This window comes from Typopeltis vanoorti, chromosome 14 (assembly GCF_054136105.1).
Source record: "Typopeltis vanoorti isolate ZY-2024b chromosome 14, IOZ_Tvanoo_1.0, whole genome shotgun sequence".
Taxonomy (NCBI): domain Eukaryota; kingdom Metazoa; phylum Arthropoda; class Arachnida; order Uropygi; family Thelyphonidae; genus Typopeltis; species Typopeltis vanoorti.
In genome coordinates this window covers 88,839,817-88,861,689 of record NC_143562.1, presented here as the reverse complement: position 1 = coordinate 88,861,689, position 21,873 = coordinate 88,839,817, and the positions used below count along the sequence as shown (strand labels likewise).

The window sequence follows — 21,873 nt, the reverse complement described above, 5'->3', positions numbered from 1 at the left end:
CCATATAGCTTGTCTACAAAGAACAAAACTGAACAAAAATCTGAACTTCAGCATCAAAGGATACACAGTTATTAGGAAGGATAGAGAAGAAAGAGCAGATGGCGGGCTTGCTATCCTTTTGAAGACCCCAGAAATCAAATTCAAAGAAATCATCCTAAATCAATATTTAAATAACAACAGTTCGACGGAAGCTCAAGCTGTTGAAATACATCTACCAAACCATTCCATTTTAATCACAAACGTCTACCATCCTGATAATACAAATATTGATACAGACATCATTGAAAAGCTAAGCGAATCTTCAACTGATGCAACCATTATACTTGGTGACCTAAATGCAAAAAGCCCAACGTGAGGCTCCCCCGATTTAGACCATAAAGGTCAACAATTGGAAGACCACTTTATAGATTTGGAACTCACAACAATTAACAATGGACAGAGCACCTATCTCTCTAAAACTACGGGAACTGAATCTGCTATTGACATCACAGCTATTAATTATAGCATTGCATCAAGTGCACAATGGAAAATTTTGGGAAATGCCATCAGTGACCACAGACCCTTAATAATAATAACACTAAACTTCAAGATTGATCAAGAACAGCAAACCAAAAGGACATGGAACTTCAGAAAAGCCGACTGGACAAGGTTTACTCAAACCTTGGAGAGCCTCTGTCAAGATGAACCTGTCTCTGGAAACCTCGACAGAAAATTGCAAATCCTTACTTCACACATCAGTAAAGCTGCCAATGCAACAATACCAAGAGGAAAAATACCTGGGTACCATATTGAAGAGATCACAATATTGATTCAATGATTACAGAAAGAGACAATATCAATGAACAATTCAGAATTAATAAACCTGATGAATACAGAAAGAAATTAATGGACATAACAAAATAGAGCAAGAAATTTGGAAGTGCAAACAAGAGAAATGGGCGGAGTTTTGCAATAACCTGGACCCAAGAAAAGACAGACAACACTGGAACATTATTAGAATTCCTAGACAATATCAAAAAAGAGAACCAACAGAAAACAAACTTCATAAATGCTTGGAAACAAGTATTACAGATTAAGGAATTGCAAACACACTGGCAAAAACCTATTCAAACAACAGAGAGGAAAAGACCCTCAATAAACTCATAAGTAAAATACTGAAACAAGCAAGAACATACCAAACTAATGACATCTCCGAAGAATTTACACTAAGTGAACTAAATTAATCAATCGTGAAAACTGCACCTAATAAATCTCCTCTTTGGTCATATGGTCAACACCTTGGCAAAAATGCCAAAGAAAAACTTCTGGACATTCTCATGATCTCTTGGCGAACAGGCAAACTTCCAAAAGAATGGAAAAAATCAGTTATTGTACCCATCCTGAAACCTGACAAAAATGCTGCAGAATGTCAAAGCTATAGACCTATTGCATTAACTAGCATACTTTGTAAAACTACTGAAAGAATCCTGCACTCTAGGCTCATGCACTGGCTGACAAAAAATAAGAAAATCAACTACTACCAAACTGCCTATAGAACCTGTCATTCGACAACAGATCAATTATTCCACTTCTGCCAAACAATAATAGACTCATTTTAGGAAAAACCAACAAAAAAAAGACAACTGCCATATTCCTTGATATGACTTCTGCTTTCGATCGTGTTGGGATCAAAAAAATTAATATAAACAGTACATGCTATTGGAATTAGAATTGACGCTTAAATTAATTGCTGATTTCATCAACGCAGCAATATCAAGAGAACGGAGAACCTGGGCTGGTGTTCCCCAGGGTTCAGTACTCAGTCCCTTACTATTCCTTCTGTATGTCAATAACATTCATCCCTACCTTACAGAACACACAAAAGTAACTTGCTATGCAGATGATATAGCCATCTGGCACACTAGTGCTAAAATCAAAGAATCAGAGGATATTCTAAACAAATTCATGAGAGGATTAGAAAAATGGTCAGATGAACTAAACTCAAAATCAACCTAGACAAAACAAAACTAAGCACCTTTAGTACAGACAGGAAAAATAGACATTCCTACAATCCCAAAGTCATGATCAACAAGAAGCTAATTGAAAAAGTCACAAATCTAAAATACCTTGGTATTAAGCTTGATCAGGAATTACGTTTTGCACAACACATCTCTAACACTTCCAACAGAGCTCTAAAAAAATTAAATATACTGAAAAGGCTTTGTGGAACAAATTGGGGGCGCAAAGTCAAAAATTCCTCAAAACTACTTACACTACACTAATAAGACCAATAATGGAATATGCAGAACCATCTGGTCACCTTTGGCCTCATCAGTAAAGAAACAATTAGACAACATACAAGAAAAAGCATCCAAGATTATCATTGGTGTAGTCTCATCCACTAACAACATCAGAGCCCAACAGGAATGTGTGCTTGATCTGCTGGAGGACAGACGAAAATTTGCCACCATAAAATTCATAAATAATATCAGAAGCTACCAAAGCGATCATATCTCCCTAAAAACTTATGAACATTGGAATCAAAAATGCAGACTTCACAGATCAACTTTACAATATGATGACACTATCAGGAAGGAAATAGGTCTTGATCAGCTAAATGCTCACATAAACAAAGAACCTCTATTTTCCAGTCCTTTACCTTCAAACACCTCCATAAATCTAAACCTTACCAAACTCTGTACAAAAAAAAGGACCAAAAGAAATATGCCTAAATACTATCAACCCTCTTTCATCCTCCAAACAGGTTATTTGTTATACCGATGGATCGTCAGACACCAATATGATTAATGGAGACGCTGGTGTTCTCCTACTCCCGAAAGGTGAAAAACTTTCAATAAAAGTTTGGATCTGGGAGAATCGCTTCCAATTTTACCAGCGATCTCTACGCAATAAATAAAGCACTTGTAGTCTACTTAAAACTACCATCATCTCAACAATCTGAAGGAATTATAATTTACAGTGACTCAAGATCAGCTATGGAGGCAATCAAAAATGGCAATACCAAGCTCACACAATATATCCATACTCTTAAACCAACTAAAGTGTTTAGGAAAAAGTGACGTTTTACAATGGATTCCTGCACATGTAGGCATCGATTACAATGAAGCAGCTGATAAATTAGCAAAAGAGGCCAGAGAACTCAACCAAGAAACTCCCATTCTTGCTGATGCCAATGCACTAGCAAAAGCTAAACTAATTCCACTGAAATCAGTGATACAACATCAAATTCCCGAAATCAGTGCTGATAGAAAGACCTCCACCACGATAGCAAGACTATGCACAGGACATTATAGAGGAATGAAGATCAATACAGATGATACGAGAACATATAGAAACTGCAACAACTGCCCCAATACTGAGCTGACACCCACCCACATCTTTACCTGTCCAGCAATTACAGCAGCCTTGCAAGAAATAGATCCTAATCCTGAACAACAGCTCTATAAAAACAAAATCATCGACATAGCCAAATCAGTACAAGGAGCACACGGAAACATCTAAGACTCTTCAAAAGGACAAGACAACAAATAATTAGAACAAACATGCTGTCTACAATGCATGAATGGTTATTAAAATTTGGTGAGCTATTCAGACCTCGAATCCAATGTATCAAAGATTTCAACTATAGGGTGATCAAAATTGAAGTATCTCTGTTTAAGGTCGTGTATAAACTTTGCAGGAATTCGTGCAGAAGCGCATCTGAAAGGAAAACATTCCAAAATTTACCACCGGTGGCGCTGTATGATGAACCGGATGTAGATGCGATTTTTTTTTGTGTATGCAAGATGGATAAAATCATCACAAGCATAAATAACACAATTTTATTCACTTTCATTATGCATTCGCGAACGCTGTACTGTTTAATGTGCTGCCCTTCCCGTTCCACCACAAACTGAGTTTTCACAGTGTATTCAACGGCAGAATGCAGCTGGTCGGGACTGATGTTGCGCACATGCTGGGTTATGCTGTCTTTCAGCGATGGTAAGTTATCAGGATGATCCCGATAAATCCTGTCGTTGAGAAATTCTCAGAGCCAGAAGTCACAAAGGGGTCAGATCAAATGAACAAGGCGGCCATGTAATGGGAAATCCACGGATAACTCTGGCTTCTATGAAATCTTCTCGAAGAACCTCCTGTACGGATCGGCCGATGCAGGCAGGGGCCCATCCTGTGAAAATTGTGAAAATGACCCATGCACGGGCTGCTGCAGCTGTGGCACAACAAAATTGTTTATCATATCGCGATGCATCTCGGCAGTAACTGACCATGTCACATGACCCGATTTGGCGAATGTCCTCAAAGAAGAATGGTCCAATGAGAAACGAAGCTGCAACCGCACTAGACAGTAACTGTGGGTGAATGCAAAGGAATTTGTTGGATTAGCAACTTAGCTGGCAACTGTGGCTATTCACAGCTCCGTTCAGGTGAACGTGAGCCTCATCTCCCCATGAAATCATCTACAGCCACTTAGCGTCCAACTCCACCCGAATAAGGAATGTTAGTCAACTTTCAAAGTCCTGCGGACGCAACTCCTCCTTCAGGGTTACCTTGAATGGATAGAAATGTAGAAGCTTTCGTAAAATTTCCCAGACAGTTGTGTAACGCATATCCATGTGTTTTGATACAGCACGTGCGGTGAAGGAACCAACGCTATTATTCATGGCCTGATCCACAACGGCAGAATCAACTTCATTCACCTGTGAACTTGATTGTTTGCAACCTCTGCCAGGTATAACTCCCAAAGATCCCCTTTCTTCAAAACGATAAATCATTCGTCGCAGAGCACAGAGATAGTGGACCTCGTCGACATTTGTTCAGGCTAATAAATTCGCAGATTGTAGCAACAGAATTGGAATTGTTTAGGCAGTACAGCTTCACGAGAAAAGCATGTTGGGGACAAGGTTAGTGCCATCATTGTGGACGGAAGTAACAACTAGAATGAAGGGAAAAAATCCCTTGTCCATCTTTTCAATCCTACCTCCAGCACCTGAAGAGTTGGGTGATATGAATTTGGTGTTTACAGCGTCCCTGGTGGGTGAATTATGGTACAATTCGCCCCTGTCACATGTCGCATAATGTATTCTTGCAAGGTTTTGCAGTATTTGGATTACTGAATGACTCCACAAGTTCTTAAACGCGGACACTTCGATTCTGATCACCCTGTATTTTAAAAGGTAATTAACACTAGAAATAAAGGCTACTTGAAAAGAATGCGTATATACGATTATGGTTTAATACTTGGGAAATAATATATATAATTGGAAACTTGTAAATGTCTCGATACAGAATTAGTGAAAATTCAGAATTTTTGAACCTTTGAAAAGGTTTCAAGCTTTTTTTTAAGTTATGCATTAGATTTAGTTATAATCATTGTCAACTGAAAATAGCAAAGATTTAGATTACTGCAACCTCTGAAAGGAAGACAAAATTTTATAAGATCTAATTCAGAAGCGCAGCATTCTTTGTTTCATACATTCGTTATGTATATAATACAAACTTTTGTATTTCAGTTTCTAGAAGGTAAGGGATAGAACCTCAACAAGATGGATGGATGGCGTGTCTGAAGTGACTGATCTACAGAGAGTTGAAGCCTGCAAAAGGGCATACAACCGGACGACCTGGCGATGACTTGTGGCACATCACTGAGGAATGAAGAAATCATACGGCATCTGATGACGTCCAACGAATACACGTGTTTCTGCACGCATTCGCCTGTTTTATAAGAAGAAAAGTTACATCGCTACTTGTGGATTTTTTTTTATGTACAGTTAAGGGTTAACCGAGCTTGCCTAGTTAGTTGGTAGTTTTAACAAAATCAAAATCTATCCTGATGACCGTTCTGTAGTGTATCCTGATTTTATCTTCACTTAAAAAAAAAAAAGGTATTAACCCTGTTAATCCCATCATTACTAAAACAGAACACTTCAGTTCATTCTCATCAAAAATACAACTAAAAACTCGAGAATTATAACATCACACCAGATCTCAAGAGCGCTTCAGATATCCCTAAAATAGTTTCGCATTAACTCGTACAAAGTTAACAACCAAGTTGTGCATATGTTCGATTCAACAAAACTTAATACAGAACATTAAACATGGACATACGAAACTCATTAGCGTATTGTTATCGAACGTACCTTAAACACATTTGATTGTAGTTGCATTTATATTTCAATAAATATGAATTCGGGTAATAATTGGAGTTCATGCTGTTGTCATCCCAGATGGATCCTGCAGAAAGTAAGACTATTTAAAGTTAATGAATTTAGAGGCGAATAGACAAATTTTATTAGATTTGCTATACATTAATGAAATGTTACTATAAGAACAATGCCATCTTTTTTGCTATCCTGACCTTCACTTTTCACGGAGCAGAAAGGCTACCTATTCTATTTTTAATCCACAGAGCATTTTCCCAATCAAAATGTGAACCTTAACATTTTAAAAGATTGTGTATTATATAAGCTACAAATCGAACGATGTTGAATTACTGCGACTCTTTTCAGGAAGGTAGCCCCGGGGCTTGCAGCAGCGAACATATTAAATCCATTGGTCTAAGTGATTCCTACTTGTATTACAGATCTTTGCAATAAATCACATGTTGGTAATGCCTACTATGTTAAAAGCCTTCGTCTTGTGAAACGAATTCTCAAACTGTGGATCACTTCAGTCCATAATATTCATAAACAAATCGACTTAACATTTCAATTTCTCTAAGATATTCAAGATTTATTAGTGGTACTCAGGCTAAAAATAATTTAGAATATTACAATTATATACACATTCATTCTGTTTTTTAATAAAAACGAAATGTAAATACTTACGCTGGGCACCAAATGGTCGGTGCTTCCAACACGGGTAGACTTGGTTCTGTTCAATACTCTTCTCAAAAACCTTTCCACCCTCTCATTGAATTTCATGAATGTTACGTAAGAGAAGTAGCAGCAGAGTAAGATGAGAGCTTCGTACCAATGAATGATGTTATCCATGAAGCAAACGATAAGAATCATGAGACTTATTGAGTAAAATGAGACATCACGAAATAAGGGCCACCAAGTTAAGTTCAGGACGGTCTTACTGAAGATGGCACACATGGAAATAACAAACAAAATGTTAAATACTGCTGAACCCACAATTGTTCCTATCCCAACGTCATCATACGAAATGAAAACGCCAATAACACTAGTAAAGAGTTCAGGAGCGCTCCCACCAGCAGCCATAAAGGTGGCTCCAGCTACATCTTCGGAAATATCGAGTTTTTTCGTAATGACGTCCAGAGATGGTACAAAGAATTCATCACAGACAACAGCCAAGGCCACAAACATGTATACCAGGCCTAAGATGTGAAAAATAACAGCTCCGTGCTGTCGTTCATAAAGAGTAAATAGATCTTCTGGAAACTGGGCTTGTGGTTTAGTTTCAATGCTATCAGAGCGATTGGGAGCTTCTGAAGCTGATAGTAGCTGCCTACTCGAATGTGTCACTTGCATACCCACCGACTCTCGAATACTCATCGAAGGTGGTTGTTGGTGTAACGCATTACACGTGTTGGATAAGTGATGGAAGTATGAGAAATATCCAATGACAATCATGCCGGACAGAAACACAAGTAGAGGATTCCTCCACCTTCGTCTATATATCTTCCGAGGAATCATGATCGTTGGAATTTAAGGAAGAGGAAGAGAAAGAAAAGAATGATACTAAAGCGCAGCTATTTGCATCGTATGGTTGCTCCTGGAGAACTTTATGTGCTGTAAGTTTATTTCCACATCTTCACAGTAGGCAACTTCTCTAACTGGACAGATCACCTGTAGAAATAGAAGGAAAAAAGTCATGAAACAAAATTGAGAACAGTTTTCAAGCTTTAATGCAAAATATACATAATCTCTACGCTAAAGTTTATAAGTACAACGGTGTTTCGGTATATAAAATAAATATTCATCATCTCTTGTGTTAATAAAAATTAAAAAAAAAAAAAAAACGCACATGTTTCCATTCACGTAACATCGCAACTCATACATTACTGGAATGTTTACTTAATCAGTATGAAACATCTTGGAAAGCATGCAAACGTGCTACTCTGTTCATGTTTATAAGGCTGCGAGATGCTACAAGTGCAATACGCATCAAGATATTTTTGTAGGCGTGAGCTGCTAAAACCAAGCTACTCAGAATCCAAATAAATGCGTGATAATTTCTTATTGTGACCAGTCATATCCAATTACGTAGAAGCGGTTTAAAGGTTAATGAACCAAGTTGTGACAACTGACCTGTTTCAATGAAAGCATTTCGAAGTCTTCAACACCAGCTTCCTCCGCAATTGCACATTATTTTCAGTCTTTTGTTTAGAGGAGGGGGAGAGATAGGATATCTCCTATTCTTCATTTATTGGTCGCAACCGGTACTCATATTCAACTGCTTGCTTTTAAATTACCCCCCCCCAAAACAAAATGTGTATTTCAAAATATTAATCCATTAATTGTAGTTTTTTTTAATTCTGAAGTTCCGAGAAATTATAACTACGTAGAAGCAAAAATCTTTCCCGGGCATGTAATACGTTTTGTGAAAATGGACAAATAATAACTTCGCTGACTCTACAGTGATTAACTTGTCCGAAATTTTGGTCAATAATATGATTCTACTGGCAGAGATTAATGATCCCTTCAGAGGAAAGAAGAGTTTCTCTATAATGGAACATGAAATTGAGATTGTAGTTGCTCTAACTTTCATCACACACGATTTGTAGCGGATAGTGGCATCAGTCGCAATATTCGTTGCCCTGGCAAAGATAACAAAACTCTATTCAACGTAGTACTTTCTCTGCAGACCTAAGAATAACAAGAAAAGTCATGCGCTGAAGCAACGTCTGCTTCCAGTGAATTAAGTAGAAGTTTCTCGAACCATAATTTTAAGCTTATGGTATCGATGCAAGGTAATAAATTATGCTCCGGTAGGTCAATCTTTTTAAAGACTCTCCATAAATAAGAACTGCTGATATACATTTTATTGGAGTCCTTGGAAATACACGTTTACGTACACAAAAGCAATTTAGTTGGATTAATACAATGCAAGAGTTGTGCACATGAACGAATGAGCCTATGAGATGATGGTACATAACTGTACTGAATAAATAGAATAATACCAGATCTAAATCCTGAATTCATGAATCAACTTTAAGCTGCTTAGAAGATAAAATACAAACAGAAAAATTGAACTGCTCAAAGATAATTGCACTGCTCACTGACTCCATGATTGGTAAGACTGGCAGATGGAAGAGTATCAATGCCTGTATTCAGCTACTTTGCCTGTTTCTGGTGGAAAATAAATCAACACTATCGAGATTCAAGCTTTAGTTGAAATGGAACAAAATATTCGCAGGGTTTGTGAAGCGATTTGGCTCGATCCGAAGAGATATTTTGTCTGACTACTCCACAGATCTTGAAAAATATCTTCATTAACAAATTGAGTAATTACTAATACGTCCAGTTATGCATATTGTTCCTGAAAAAAAACATTTTCGACAATTAGATGGGATTCTCTTTATAGTTTAAGTTTTGAACGATAGAATACCTTGGAATAATTTCATGGAAAGAGTACTGTAACAAATTAAGGACATTAGATGATTATATTTCCTCTATATATACGATTTTATTCAAGCCATATTTAGTTGCTAAACTTGTTACATGAATATTGTAGAAATGGTATGATCGTTTTTAGACAGCTTTCTCCATATAGTTCATACAACAGGGGGGTTTAAATTTAACTCTTCGAATCAAAAATCAAAGAAAACTATCACAGCATTACAAAAAACCTGCTTTTGTTATATTTGTCTGCAGTAAAACTAAAGACGAATTTTACAATTCACTTTACATGAATTATTTTTTACCGATAATCTTTGAGATTACGTGTCACTGTATTTCATGTTGAGAAATGAGCTAAATATTATAAGCAGTTCGCGTTTCTCTGACACTGTATTTTTACTATAATAATGAAGCTTGTAAAAATATTTTCTCTACTTTTAAAAACGCAGGACTTCCAAAATTTCTGTGCACTGATGAATTGGGTATAGAGGTAGAAAATACTGCAGAAGCAATTCAAGTTATACCAGGTTATCATTGCGTACATTCTCCGCTTAGCCTTTTTTCTAAGCTACTTCATTCCTCTCAAACCCTCTTAAAAATATTCCAGACGCAGACGGAATTCGAACCCACGCTTTTCCATACGAAGGACAGATGTCGCGATGTCATGGCTATATTATGCAGGCGCTGCGAGTGAAAACTTTATCAACACAAGTGAAACGAAGTGTTTACTGAAGATAAACGCATCCAGATTCGATGATTCACGGTGTGTGGTTCATTTAAAAGTGAACTAAAGTTAAGTTTCGCTCTATTTCTTTCATCGTTCATCCATGAGTTAATGCTTACACAGTTCATTTTTCTTTTCACTATGAATTCGCCTTAAGGGTGTTAAAGGGCATATCTAAGAAAAGATGAATCAATGACAAAGTATTCCGTAAGGGGTTCTCTGCATCAGTCTTTTGAACTATCAATTTAATCTTAAAATATACTGAAAAGCTGTCTTTTTCCTCTAACTCCTCCCTATGATTAAAATAGACTAGATTATGCCACGTTAATTACTAGCATAAACAATTAATTTCAATTAGGTAAAATTCAACAAAATATTGATGTATTTAAGAAAGAGAATTCCACTCCCAACTGATGCTATTGCTTAATATTTGGACCGTGTCTTCAAGTCCTCAGGAAAAGTCGTACAATTAAGTAGAAAATATGTAATGTTTATGTATTTATTGCGAAACTGTGGCTTTATCATGCGCTACTTGCCAGTAATGAGGTTCAAATGTTTTTCTTTAATAAGTTATCAGAGAAACTAATAATTAGAGAAGTTAAATCAGTAAAATAGTCTAAAATGGTAAATAAAAACGTAGTTGTATTTTATCGAAGAACTCGTATATCAGATTATCAAAATGCAATATAAAAGAAACTGCTACGATTCAAATATGATACCATTAAACTGTTCTGAAAAAATTTGGAATACTGAAAAATCCAAGACATAAACAGAATGAAGAATCTATTTCCGAAATAAAGTGCGACACTTTTTTTTCAAGTGAGTCGGTGTATTTTATCGTCATCCTGGAGGAACCATACCACTCCGCGCAAGATACAAGTAACTCTCTAATCGATAAAGAACATTTTTCCAGTCATCATTAATATCTGGAGAATTTATTACCAATTCCTTCGCTAGCAAGACGGCTGTTAAACCCGAAGTGAAATAAAGATCGACAGAGGAGAAAACTGTACCCACTTGCATCTAAGAGATTCCCTAATTTAGCTTTACGACATTGAAGATATGAAGAGTACCATTCGAAAGTGCTAGAAATAAAACGTAAACAAATAACCAGAAATACGTACCACTCGATAAACAGCTGATAATTATGTAATTCAATTATTTAACTAATAGTTAAGATTTTATTGCATGTAGCATTTCGTCATTAAGGGGGAGGTCAAAGAAAATAGGACACATTCAAATATCACATTTAGAAGAGGGAAACAAAATCTAATATTAAACTGTAGATTGTTTTCCCCCGAAAGGAAAAAAAATCAGTGAAAGCCGAAATGCACCTGTGTGGTAACTTATGAAATATCATTTCCAGAGTAATCTCTGCTAATTTTAATAGATAGGATAACTTGCCGGCCTGGTTGCTCCACTTTGTTCTCCAATCTATACATCGTGGGTCCGAAGTAATTCGCATTAATAAAAGGATTTTAAGCCCTCATTAGTTCTGTTAGAAATGCCTTAGAATCTGTTTTATCGGCTGATTATTTTTTCAACAATAAATGCGGAGAATAATGTCCACATTTCTTCAACTTCATTCCTTGTTTTAAATTCAAAGCGTGATAATTTAAAACAAGTTCGATTGACTCAAACCACTGTAAGACCAGTCTTATGTGATTTGGGACACGAATAGGTTGTCATTAATACAACAGGTCGTCTTCTAACTCAAGATGAGCTTTTGGTATTATCCAAATGGGCATCATTTCGTACGTTAGATTAAGTTATCTTTAATGGACTCTTTATTTCGTTCTATTTATTCCGAGACGAATAACAGAGACCACAGATATGAGTCCTGAGAAAGATTAGAGGCATGTACAAATGGCAATATCATATTGAAAACGAGGATATTAGGAAAGAACTTGACATTGTTAGCATCTAGGAATGCATTAGCAGAGCTAATCTTAGGTGGTATGGTCACTTAACAGAATCGGCGAGAAAAGATTAGCAAAACAAGTGTTCTCTGCCAGGTTGGCAGGAAAACGACCCAGAGGAAGAACAAGATATAGGTGGATTGATACGGTAAGAAGTGTCTTAGAAGACAGAAATATAAGATCTGATAATGTTGGAGTTTTGACAGGTAACAGACTGATTTGGAGGAAAATTGTAGATAGGAAGTTAGTAATAATGTAAATTTTTCATGTAGTACTATCATATCCTATACACCCCTTGAGGATATACGGAAATTCCTGATATATACGATTCAACTCGTGTATATCAGGAATTTGATGATGAATAACAGAATACGTTTTGCAAACGCAACCATTATATTTAAGATTAAAATACATCCCCGAAATTCGAAATTTAAAGCTCTTAATTCATTGATAACTAATTTGGTTATTCCAAAAAGCCGGTTAAGAGGCGACTGTCGTTTAGAATAAATGAGAGTTCCGTACAAAAATTTCGTTAATGTTCCGAGACTATTATACTTAATCTTTCTCTCTCTCTCTTCTGATTCCACTGGTAGACAGCCACTTCAATAGCTTGATATTCTTATTGATAATGTTTCTGTTAGGATAAAGAATTAAAGAAACTGAAGACCATGCACATCCTCCAAGATCATGTGGGCTGCCTAAAATTCCCTAACTTAGTGCTCCATTAAAACCAGTTGATTGCATCGGATGTCCCATTTAGATGTTTAAAATATTTGTCCACCTTACTACTACTTCTACAAGAAATCTTCAAAGTCATATCCAAAACGCTTTGGACATTGAAAACAATTCGTGATTTTAATCTTGCTCGAGTAGTTCTAATTGTATCTGATTAAGGAATGTCCATCTGATGTAAATCTCTTATTCACTCTGGATATTTCACTTTTAAAAACAAATGACACTCGAATGTCCATGACAGTCGAATCCGGAAGATTAATCATTTCTACTATCTTGATGTGTATAAGTACCATTGATCAATGAAGATAAGCAGTTAGTGAACAAGAATCTATCAAACAGTTATACCTTCTGTGGGCAAGATGGACTGATCACTTTTGGAGCATGCCTATTTGGTAAAAGTAACAAATCTTAATTGAGCCATAGGGGAGATATAAGACTAGATGGAGTGAGAAACTATAGAATTCATGAAATTATGCTAAGAATAGTCTTAATACACATCACAAGAGAAAGTCATCCATAAATTTTAGATAATACACCAATCTGCATTTTATTCTAACATCAAAAATTTATGGCGCACCCTTTCGGGCAATACTCGTTTAATAATCTCCAACCCTGTATATTTCAACGTCATTAAGATATTTTTGTTACTCCAAATTTCGACTGCTCATTACTCATGAATTAATTACCATATCGAATCATTTCCTTAATCACAAGTAGCGGTAGGAAATAATCGATTCGTATCATTTATTTACTGTTAATTCAATTCCAGGGAACAGGAACGTGATAAAATTTTCGCCAGCAATTTTAATGTACAAATATACATTAACATATTACTTAAGTATTTTACAATAAAGGTTATGTATAATACACATGTTAAATACACTAGCATAATATTTTAATTATTCTTGATTAAATTAAAATAAATCTTAATTTGGGGATGTAATACTGTGCTTGATCACCAATTTTAAAATAATGAAGTACACTTCATGAAAGTCTCAATGCTTGGGTGATTGTTATCAATCATTCACTTAAAAAAATTCGGCAAAAATTGCGAATGTACTGTATTTAAACTTAGTAAACCGAGAGCTGGAAGCGCCTCTAGCGAGTAAACAGAAATGGCTACTATTGTTTGTTTAGTATTGTTTGTACCAAGCTGTTGTTTACATACATCAAAAATTCTGCGAGCGATTTTGTTCACTGTTCTTTAATATTAACAGTCAGTTATTTTGAATATTCCAAATCATAACAAATGTCAAAGCTTTAAGTGTGCTTGTGATGAAAAACGTGCCCTAAAAATCAGTAACTTGGGTACAGAAGTTAGATGGAATAAATCACTATGCAAAAGACTACACAAGCGCCACGATGCGTCGTTTGTTAATTTAGGAGAGAATAATTTGCGAAGTATTATAAATAATGCTGAGAAAATGAAAACGTAGCAGATACACAAAATTAAAAACGTTGCTGTTTGAAATGATTGAAGAAAAGAACAAAAGAGGAAGACCAAACAGAGAATGGGGTGATGACATCACCAAATGGTGCGGAAACTATAAACAAACTGAGTCATCTTGCACAAAATAGAATGCAATGGAGGAGTCATATCAAGATGGCATCAGACACCTACGGGCATTAGACCCATGGTTGTTGTTGATGACATTTACTTTTGTAAAGATTTTTTTTAAATGACAAAATAATAAAAATGAAGAAGACATTAATAAAATTCTGTTTGAAAGCAAAAATGCGCTACAATGGTTGTATATGGATGCATCTCCCCAACTTGACATTTACCTAATGAGAAAGATAGTCGAATTATGCGAAGTGCTCACATAAAATGCGATCGCAGTAGATAATGTTTCCTACTTTATTGCAGATCGAAATGTCAAATTCGAAGGCGTAGAATTTAAGCTGAGGAATGATACAGTGAGATTTTTTTTTTCGCCGCGATATATATTTCGTAAAATTCCAGAAATAACGTATTCAGTTGGGAATGAAGCTAATGGTTATCGCGATGCAATAAAATACTGGGACAGGTCACGATCAGCACTCTTTGCACATTTATGAGTATTGAGCAAAAGCAGTCACTTAGAAATGGGAATTATTTTCACCCTTTCTAAAATAAGCACAGAAAGTCGTGTCCTAGAATCGATTTTAAAATTATAGAAACTCGTGTATCACCTCCTTACCAATCCCGTATGTCGACGATCAAGTAACGAATCTATCCTTGTTACCATGAGGCGTTGAATGCAAGAACAAATTCGTGTGTGATGCAATTCAAGAGAACCACTTAAAAGAGCAAGAAGAACAATAAAAATTCAGTAAAAAAAATATGTAGGACAAGAAAGGTTACAAGATTTTTAATGAAAAATATAGAAAAAAACGTATGAATATTATCTTAAATTTAACCTGAGTTAGAACGACTCAGAACACATGAAACAGAGGTTGGTCAAGAAAATTCTTGTCAATTAACAGATACGCACCGGCAGAGAAAGGATAAAGAGATTGGTTAACTGGAAAGGCTTGTAAGGTCAAGTCTATTCTACGAAGGGTCGTCAATTATTAAGTGGAAAATATCAAAATTTAATGTGATCGTTATAGACATAGTTTATATTTAATTATATAGTAGATGAAAATCCTTCTTTATATCACTGCAAAGCTAATAATTTCTCCCAAATTGATTTCATTGCAGTAATAGCTCCAAACAATTTTCAGGGAATTGCTGGTTATTGCAGCATTGTAATCAGAAGATTCCCAATACAGAGTCATAAATAAACGGCCGTCCACTTTGAGAAGCCGTTCTCTTTTGAGGGGAAGGGATTGCTCCCTTCAATCACAGCAATTAAAAACAAGATAGACAACGAGAGTTGTCATCTGCTACAATTGTTACAATTAAGAACATAATTTAGAATTAATCAATTATTGAAATTAGAATGATAAAATTCAATGAGCTAATTGTAATCAGTGAAATGCAGGTACAAACTGTTCAGGTCATGTATATCAATCAAGCCGATCAAACTAACGTCCAATGCTTCATTAAATACAAAAATCTCCTGTAGGAACATCCATATTTGCGATAGACAAATTTGCATGGGTGGAACTCCCTTGCCTAGTTTGTTATGACGTACGTTATTCCGATGAGATATCTGCTTATTAGCAGGCTTGACGTCATTTAGAATTACAGTCGAAGCAACTTAGGTTGAGGCTAGCTTATTATTATGTCTAAATTGCGTACCTTCTTCTGGAGATGGGGGGGATAATAACCTTACTACAACCATCATTTGAAAAGGCCCTATAACGATTCTCAGCGTAACAGATGGGATTCGAATATCGATCATCAAAACTGCGTGGTGGAATGGGCCTAAAATGTATTTATTTTAGGCCTATTTCCATGCTCTAACAATTTAGAGTAATTGCTTCCTGCAAAGTCACGAAAGATTTTCATTTCTTTAATTCTGACTTATATATTGAAGTATTTGTATACTTTCACTGCAAAACATTCAATCTCAATTGGTAAACATTCGAAAGCAGCAGAACAGACGCCTCGTCTGAGACGCGCAAGTGTTGCAAAATGTATTTATTTTCTCTGAATAAATCACTGCAGATTCGATATTTAGTATCAAACAATGCTACTCCATGGTTATACAAATTACTGATATCGTTATACGATTATAATTTATGATTAATCAATATTAAAGTATATTTAGTTTTCGTTAAAAACGGGACAAAATTGACATTTTTATTAAAACGACGGGATGGCCGGGAAATATGAAAAAAAAAAGGTACTGTTCCGTTCAAAACAGTATGTATGGTCAGCCTACCCTTTTCCCAATTACCATATTTTTCTCATACTGATTTTGTGCATATGTTCATTTTGATATCTCATGTTGGTGTCCAGCTTGGGATCGCCTCTTTTTGATGTTCTTGGGTTTAATTCCTTTGCTCCATTCAATCAAATGCGCAGTTGTCTATCGTTATCCTAATGTCCCAAGCATTGGAAATTGATTTCCTTTCTTTACATGTTGATTTATTCTGACCAAATTTCCTAACAATGAAGTCATCCTCCATGTAAATTTAATGTTCACAATTCCAACGGGCTTTCATTTTCCAATTACACTGAAGTCGAGATGTCAAACCATTTATCACAAACGCTCTCACGATGCTCAGATGCCTATCGAAGTCCTGGTTATCTCCAAATACTTTGGAACTATTCCTTATCAATAATCCTCAGTGCTATTAAAAAAAAAAGTGCTATTAATGTTTGTTAATAGTTCAGTTCAATGTAGTATTGATTTCTCCCATGAGAGCAACACAGCCACTCGTGGAATTACGAAAATAAATTTGGGTGGTAATTATGATTTCTCCAGGTTATTTGAATGGATTCTTCTAAAATGTCTTTTGAAACGTTTGTACTGAAAGCATCACTGCAATAATTCTCAACATTAGTTGCTGAAATTATCACATTTTAATGCTGATATCTGATCTAAGCCATGAATCTCGAAGAATTACACGAACTTTTATGCAATTCTGCTTCCACCTCTTCTGAACGCTCATGGTTCTATTCCAGTGTTTACTCACAAAACATAACTCTCCTGGTCTTTATGGCATTTCTCGGATTATTCATAAGCATTGTACTTAAAGGATGACTCATAAGTAATATGTCACCTTCTTATATTTCCCTATTCTACTGGTTGAATGTTACTCAATATTCAGCATTCTTAAGGGTGATATAGATATTTAACATATCACCGTCCTACAGCTGCTCTCACTTTAACTCTTTATAATGTGTAGGGAAGAAATACATTAACCACGCTACACATAAACAACTAATAAATTGATCGCCAGTATGGATTCTGTTATCGATCAACAGGGACTTCATTCATACCTCTGGGCAAATGCTACGGAAAAGTTTCTCTAAACTCGAGTGTTTGTTGTTGATATCTAAGGATCGATAGGACACAAAGGCCTATTAAACCTCCGTCTAGAATATCGCCTGCGATTTCTGTAACTGGGTTGCTGTCTGTCTCTTATCGCAAATGTGTGATGGAGAAACATGAATCGCAACCTGGCATCAGTATTGAGATTCCACAACCCTGTTCTCTCACCTGCTATAATTGACTACAAATGCAATCCAGTTAATGAGATAAATTTGACAAACTAAAATTACAATCTATAAGAATATATCAATGTCCTTAATTCCTATGTCTTAAGGATATTCTTTAAACAGGCTTAATCCTATTACCTTCACTGCTTGCAAAACATAAGTGTTTACTCACAAAAAACTTCGTGTGACTTCTGATAATCCTCAAATCTGTAAGGAGTTTCTTTTATGGATAATTAACGTCTTCTTTGAATCAAATATAAGTATTCCCTCCACAGTATCCGGATAAGGATTTCGTTACAGATTCAAAAGTTACTTTACCTCCGAACAACTATTAAACCTTTCATAAACCACAAATCCGTGCGACCATTGAATGTTATTTCCATATATCAGTGAACGTTTTACAAACTCATTTTAGTGGCATTTATCCTTGTAAGGATAATCATAATAGATCAACTTAACAAAAGCGTTTATGCTGATTTTACCCGCTAAGGATTACAACTCTTCGCATATAATTAATACCCTGGATGGGTTTATAAATGACATGTACATCTACGCAATTCTTCGCGATCAAGTGCAAATTCGAAAATATAATTTTTATCTGAATATCGATAAATACACAGAATATCTTCATGGCTAAATGACGTTAAAGAAAAATCATGAAGTAGAAAACTGAGAACCAAATTGCACTACTGAAGTTATGTTGAAATCATTAAAATCTCTTATATTCGAATATCAAAAGGCAACTGCCTAAATGTCTAGTTAGTGTGGCATCCTTTAAGGTGATCATTAGTTACCCGGGTGCGAACTAACACTGGTCTGTATATTCCAGACTAAAAATTTAATTAATGATATTTAAAAGAGATAAAATCACAGATTTATCTCAGCTTTATAGACTGGATTATAACTAATTTTATCGTAAACACCTCTTTCGCTCGTCTAAACCACCGAAACAAAATCTGCCGGGATATAAATGGCAAATGTTTAAGTGCGTAATTGAACTTTCTTTGATTTATTACATCAGGAAGCTGTTGGAATTAGAGTCGGGCAATTACCAATTTCCCTAGTGATGGCTGATAATAGATGGCTGAATAATATTTTTTACGAACAGTTTTTGCTGCTTATTTAGCGATAATCACAATACTCGCATAAATAACAGACGAAATGAAGCTATTTAAAGCAAAATAAAATAATGCTTCTTGGTTTATTTTTCGTTCAATGAATTGAGTAAATCGACGAGCAACTTTTTGCAGGAAGACTGAAATTTTACACCATGAAGATGGTAAAGTAAATGCAATGATGTCTTGGTTCTTTTAAATGATCTACACGTGACTGGATGTTATGTATGCATAGCGAAAATAAATGCATTCAAGATTAGTTTTGGGATATCCTATCAAATTTAGCTAAAGGAAACATGACTGACAGCTTATCTGTCATGTTCTATTCAGTGAAGGAAATATCAGGTAGGCAGCATTAAAATTAAATAAATGTAAGTGTTTATAAGTTGATATATTGCGTTTCTTTCATAAATGAAGCCATTTTTGTTACGAATGCGATAAAACCCCAAATTGAAACTTTTCCCCGGATTAACCCACATTCAAAATCTGGTTTAGGTCTTAAAGAACTGTATGACTTATCTTTCAGATTAAGAAATATTGAGAAATAATCCAATTCGCCAATTGTAAGTTGAGTAATTTCTGTCCTATATAAATCAGGCCTTGAAGTTCTGAGAACTCAAGTTACGGGTATAATAGGTCAGTGCGCTTCTTAAATAAAAAAAATTAAGAATCTGCATGCAATAATATAAGTTTAATAAATATTTAAACGTCCTAAAACCATTACAATACGTTTTCCTCTCAATGTTTTTCCGCAAAATACAGTATTCTTTAACCAGAAAGAGTAAGCTTATATAGGATTAGAACAATCCAAATAATTTCATTTTACTTACGTGCACGGTTGACTTCTTGCTTCCTTGTTGAATCATCATAAGTCGAAGCAAATCGCATTTTCAGGCAATGACGTGGAAGAAATCTGATATTTCGATTCGCTTCCTGAATATAGATACAGGGGTGTAGTCGGGCCAGGGCGACGCCCTGATACTTTTTTTAAAACTATCAAAATTTTTAAATTTATTATAATAAATTATAAGAATAATAATAATGAGACTTATAACGCATTTCCAGCTTTCTGTCAAAAAATAGCAGCTTGCCGCTCTTGTCATTTTCGTTTCAGAAAACAAGGCAATCTCTCTCTGCCATATGGCCCTCGCAATAATAATATTAATGCCGCACTTCGTGCTCTGGATTTTTGTTTCCAAGGTAGGACCCTGGCACTATTTCTTTTAGGACTACACCCCCTGTGTAGATAGTTCACATAGTAAAACCAATTTCACTTTGCATAATATCAGCAATTTATGGATGAAATGAAGTATTTGTTTACTAAAAACACAGATTGCATCAAGCTATTAAAATGCAATTGATCTGCTGACCAGCTAACATCGCAGTCGAGATTGGTAAATATGATGCTTGTAGTTCTTGTAGAAGTGTGGTAAAAAAAAAAGAAATTAGAATGGAGAATGAATTTATACCAGTATCTCCATAGGTCAACTCGAAATTTTATGATCTCTTCAAATAACAACTGAATGATCATATAACAATTAGAAGAGTCAGAAGACCAAACTTTTCAAATAGGCGTAGAATTAAGGATAAAATATAATCAATAATCACATCTAGAAATGGACGAAAACAAGTGTCGCTATCCTTGGTCATGGGATGCCAATTTTTTTGATTTCGGAACTAATTCCATTTCTTCTAAGGATATCTTTGGAGATATGGTTGTATTCAGCGATTTTAGATCTCCATCTAGCAATGTTCATAGACTACTGGATATGTCTTTACCAATGAATCACCTTTGATTTCTGTTGCCATAAGATTGGGTATTATCCTAGAAAGATTCAAACGGAAACTGCATGAGACCCACGGAAAAAAAAAAGGTCTTAAAGAACTGTATGACTTATCTTTCAGATTAAGAAATATTGAGAAATAATCCAATTCGCCAATTGTAAGTTGAGTAATTTCTGTCCTATATAAATCAGGCCTTGAAGTTCTGAGAACTTCAAGGCCTGATTTATGCCAATTTTTTTGATTTCGGAACTAATTCCATTTCTTCTAAGGACATCTTTGGAGATATGGTTGTATTCAGCGATTTTAGATCTCCATCTAGCAATGTTCATAGACTACTGGATATGTCCTTACCAATAAATCACCTTTGATTTCTGTTGCCATAAGATTGGGTATTATCCTAGAAGGATTCAAACGGAAACTGCATGAGACCTACGGGGAAAAAAAAAAAATCAGCGATATAATGTCCAAAGAAAGCTTAAACACTAAGCTTCTTACTGTTTATTTCATTACCACATTGGTCTAGTTACCTGTGCATTTTTCTCTTATTCTGAGTGGAGTAAGGATTAAATACTTCGGAAGCCCTGTAACTAGAAACTAAACGGAACAAAAGTGTTCCTGACATACAATAAATTTCAATTTACTTTGATTAAGAGTCTTTCTGGAAGATAACTATAAAATTAATCAGTTCATATTCTTCGTTTTAAAATCTAACACAAGTTAAAAAATCTTTCAGATATTAAATTGACGGAACAAACTGCTGATTACGGTTAATTTTCCAGCACATCTTGTAAGTTGTGCTTCGCAGTCGAGATCTGCAAGTTCTGTAGGGAAGGGGGTTCACTGATCGCTGTTCTGTAGGGACGGTTCACTTTTAAGACCAAAGAATAACAATAACACACTGATTATGTCGCCAATCTTA

The 21,873-nt window shown here is 35.4% G+C and overlaps 1 protein-coding gene across 1 annotated transcript in view; it reads right to left on the bottom strand.

Moving 5' to 3' along the window:
- Nucleotides 1-21,873, bottom strand: part of LOC150099744 (sodium/potassium/calcium exchanger Nckx30C-like) — a 144,090-nt gene that overhangs the window by 73,575 nt on the left and 48,642 nt on the right. The window contains exon 2 of the mRNA XM_090404381.1: nt 6,825-7,808. Within this exon, the coding sequence (XP_090260507.1) occupies nt 6,825-7,655 (831 nt within the window). The 5' untranslated portion in view covers nt 7,656-7,808. The remainder of the gene's footprint in view (nt 1-6,824; nt 7,809-21,873) is intronic.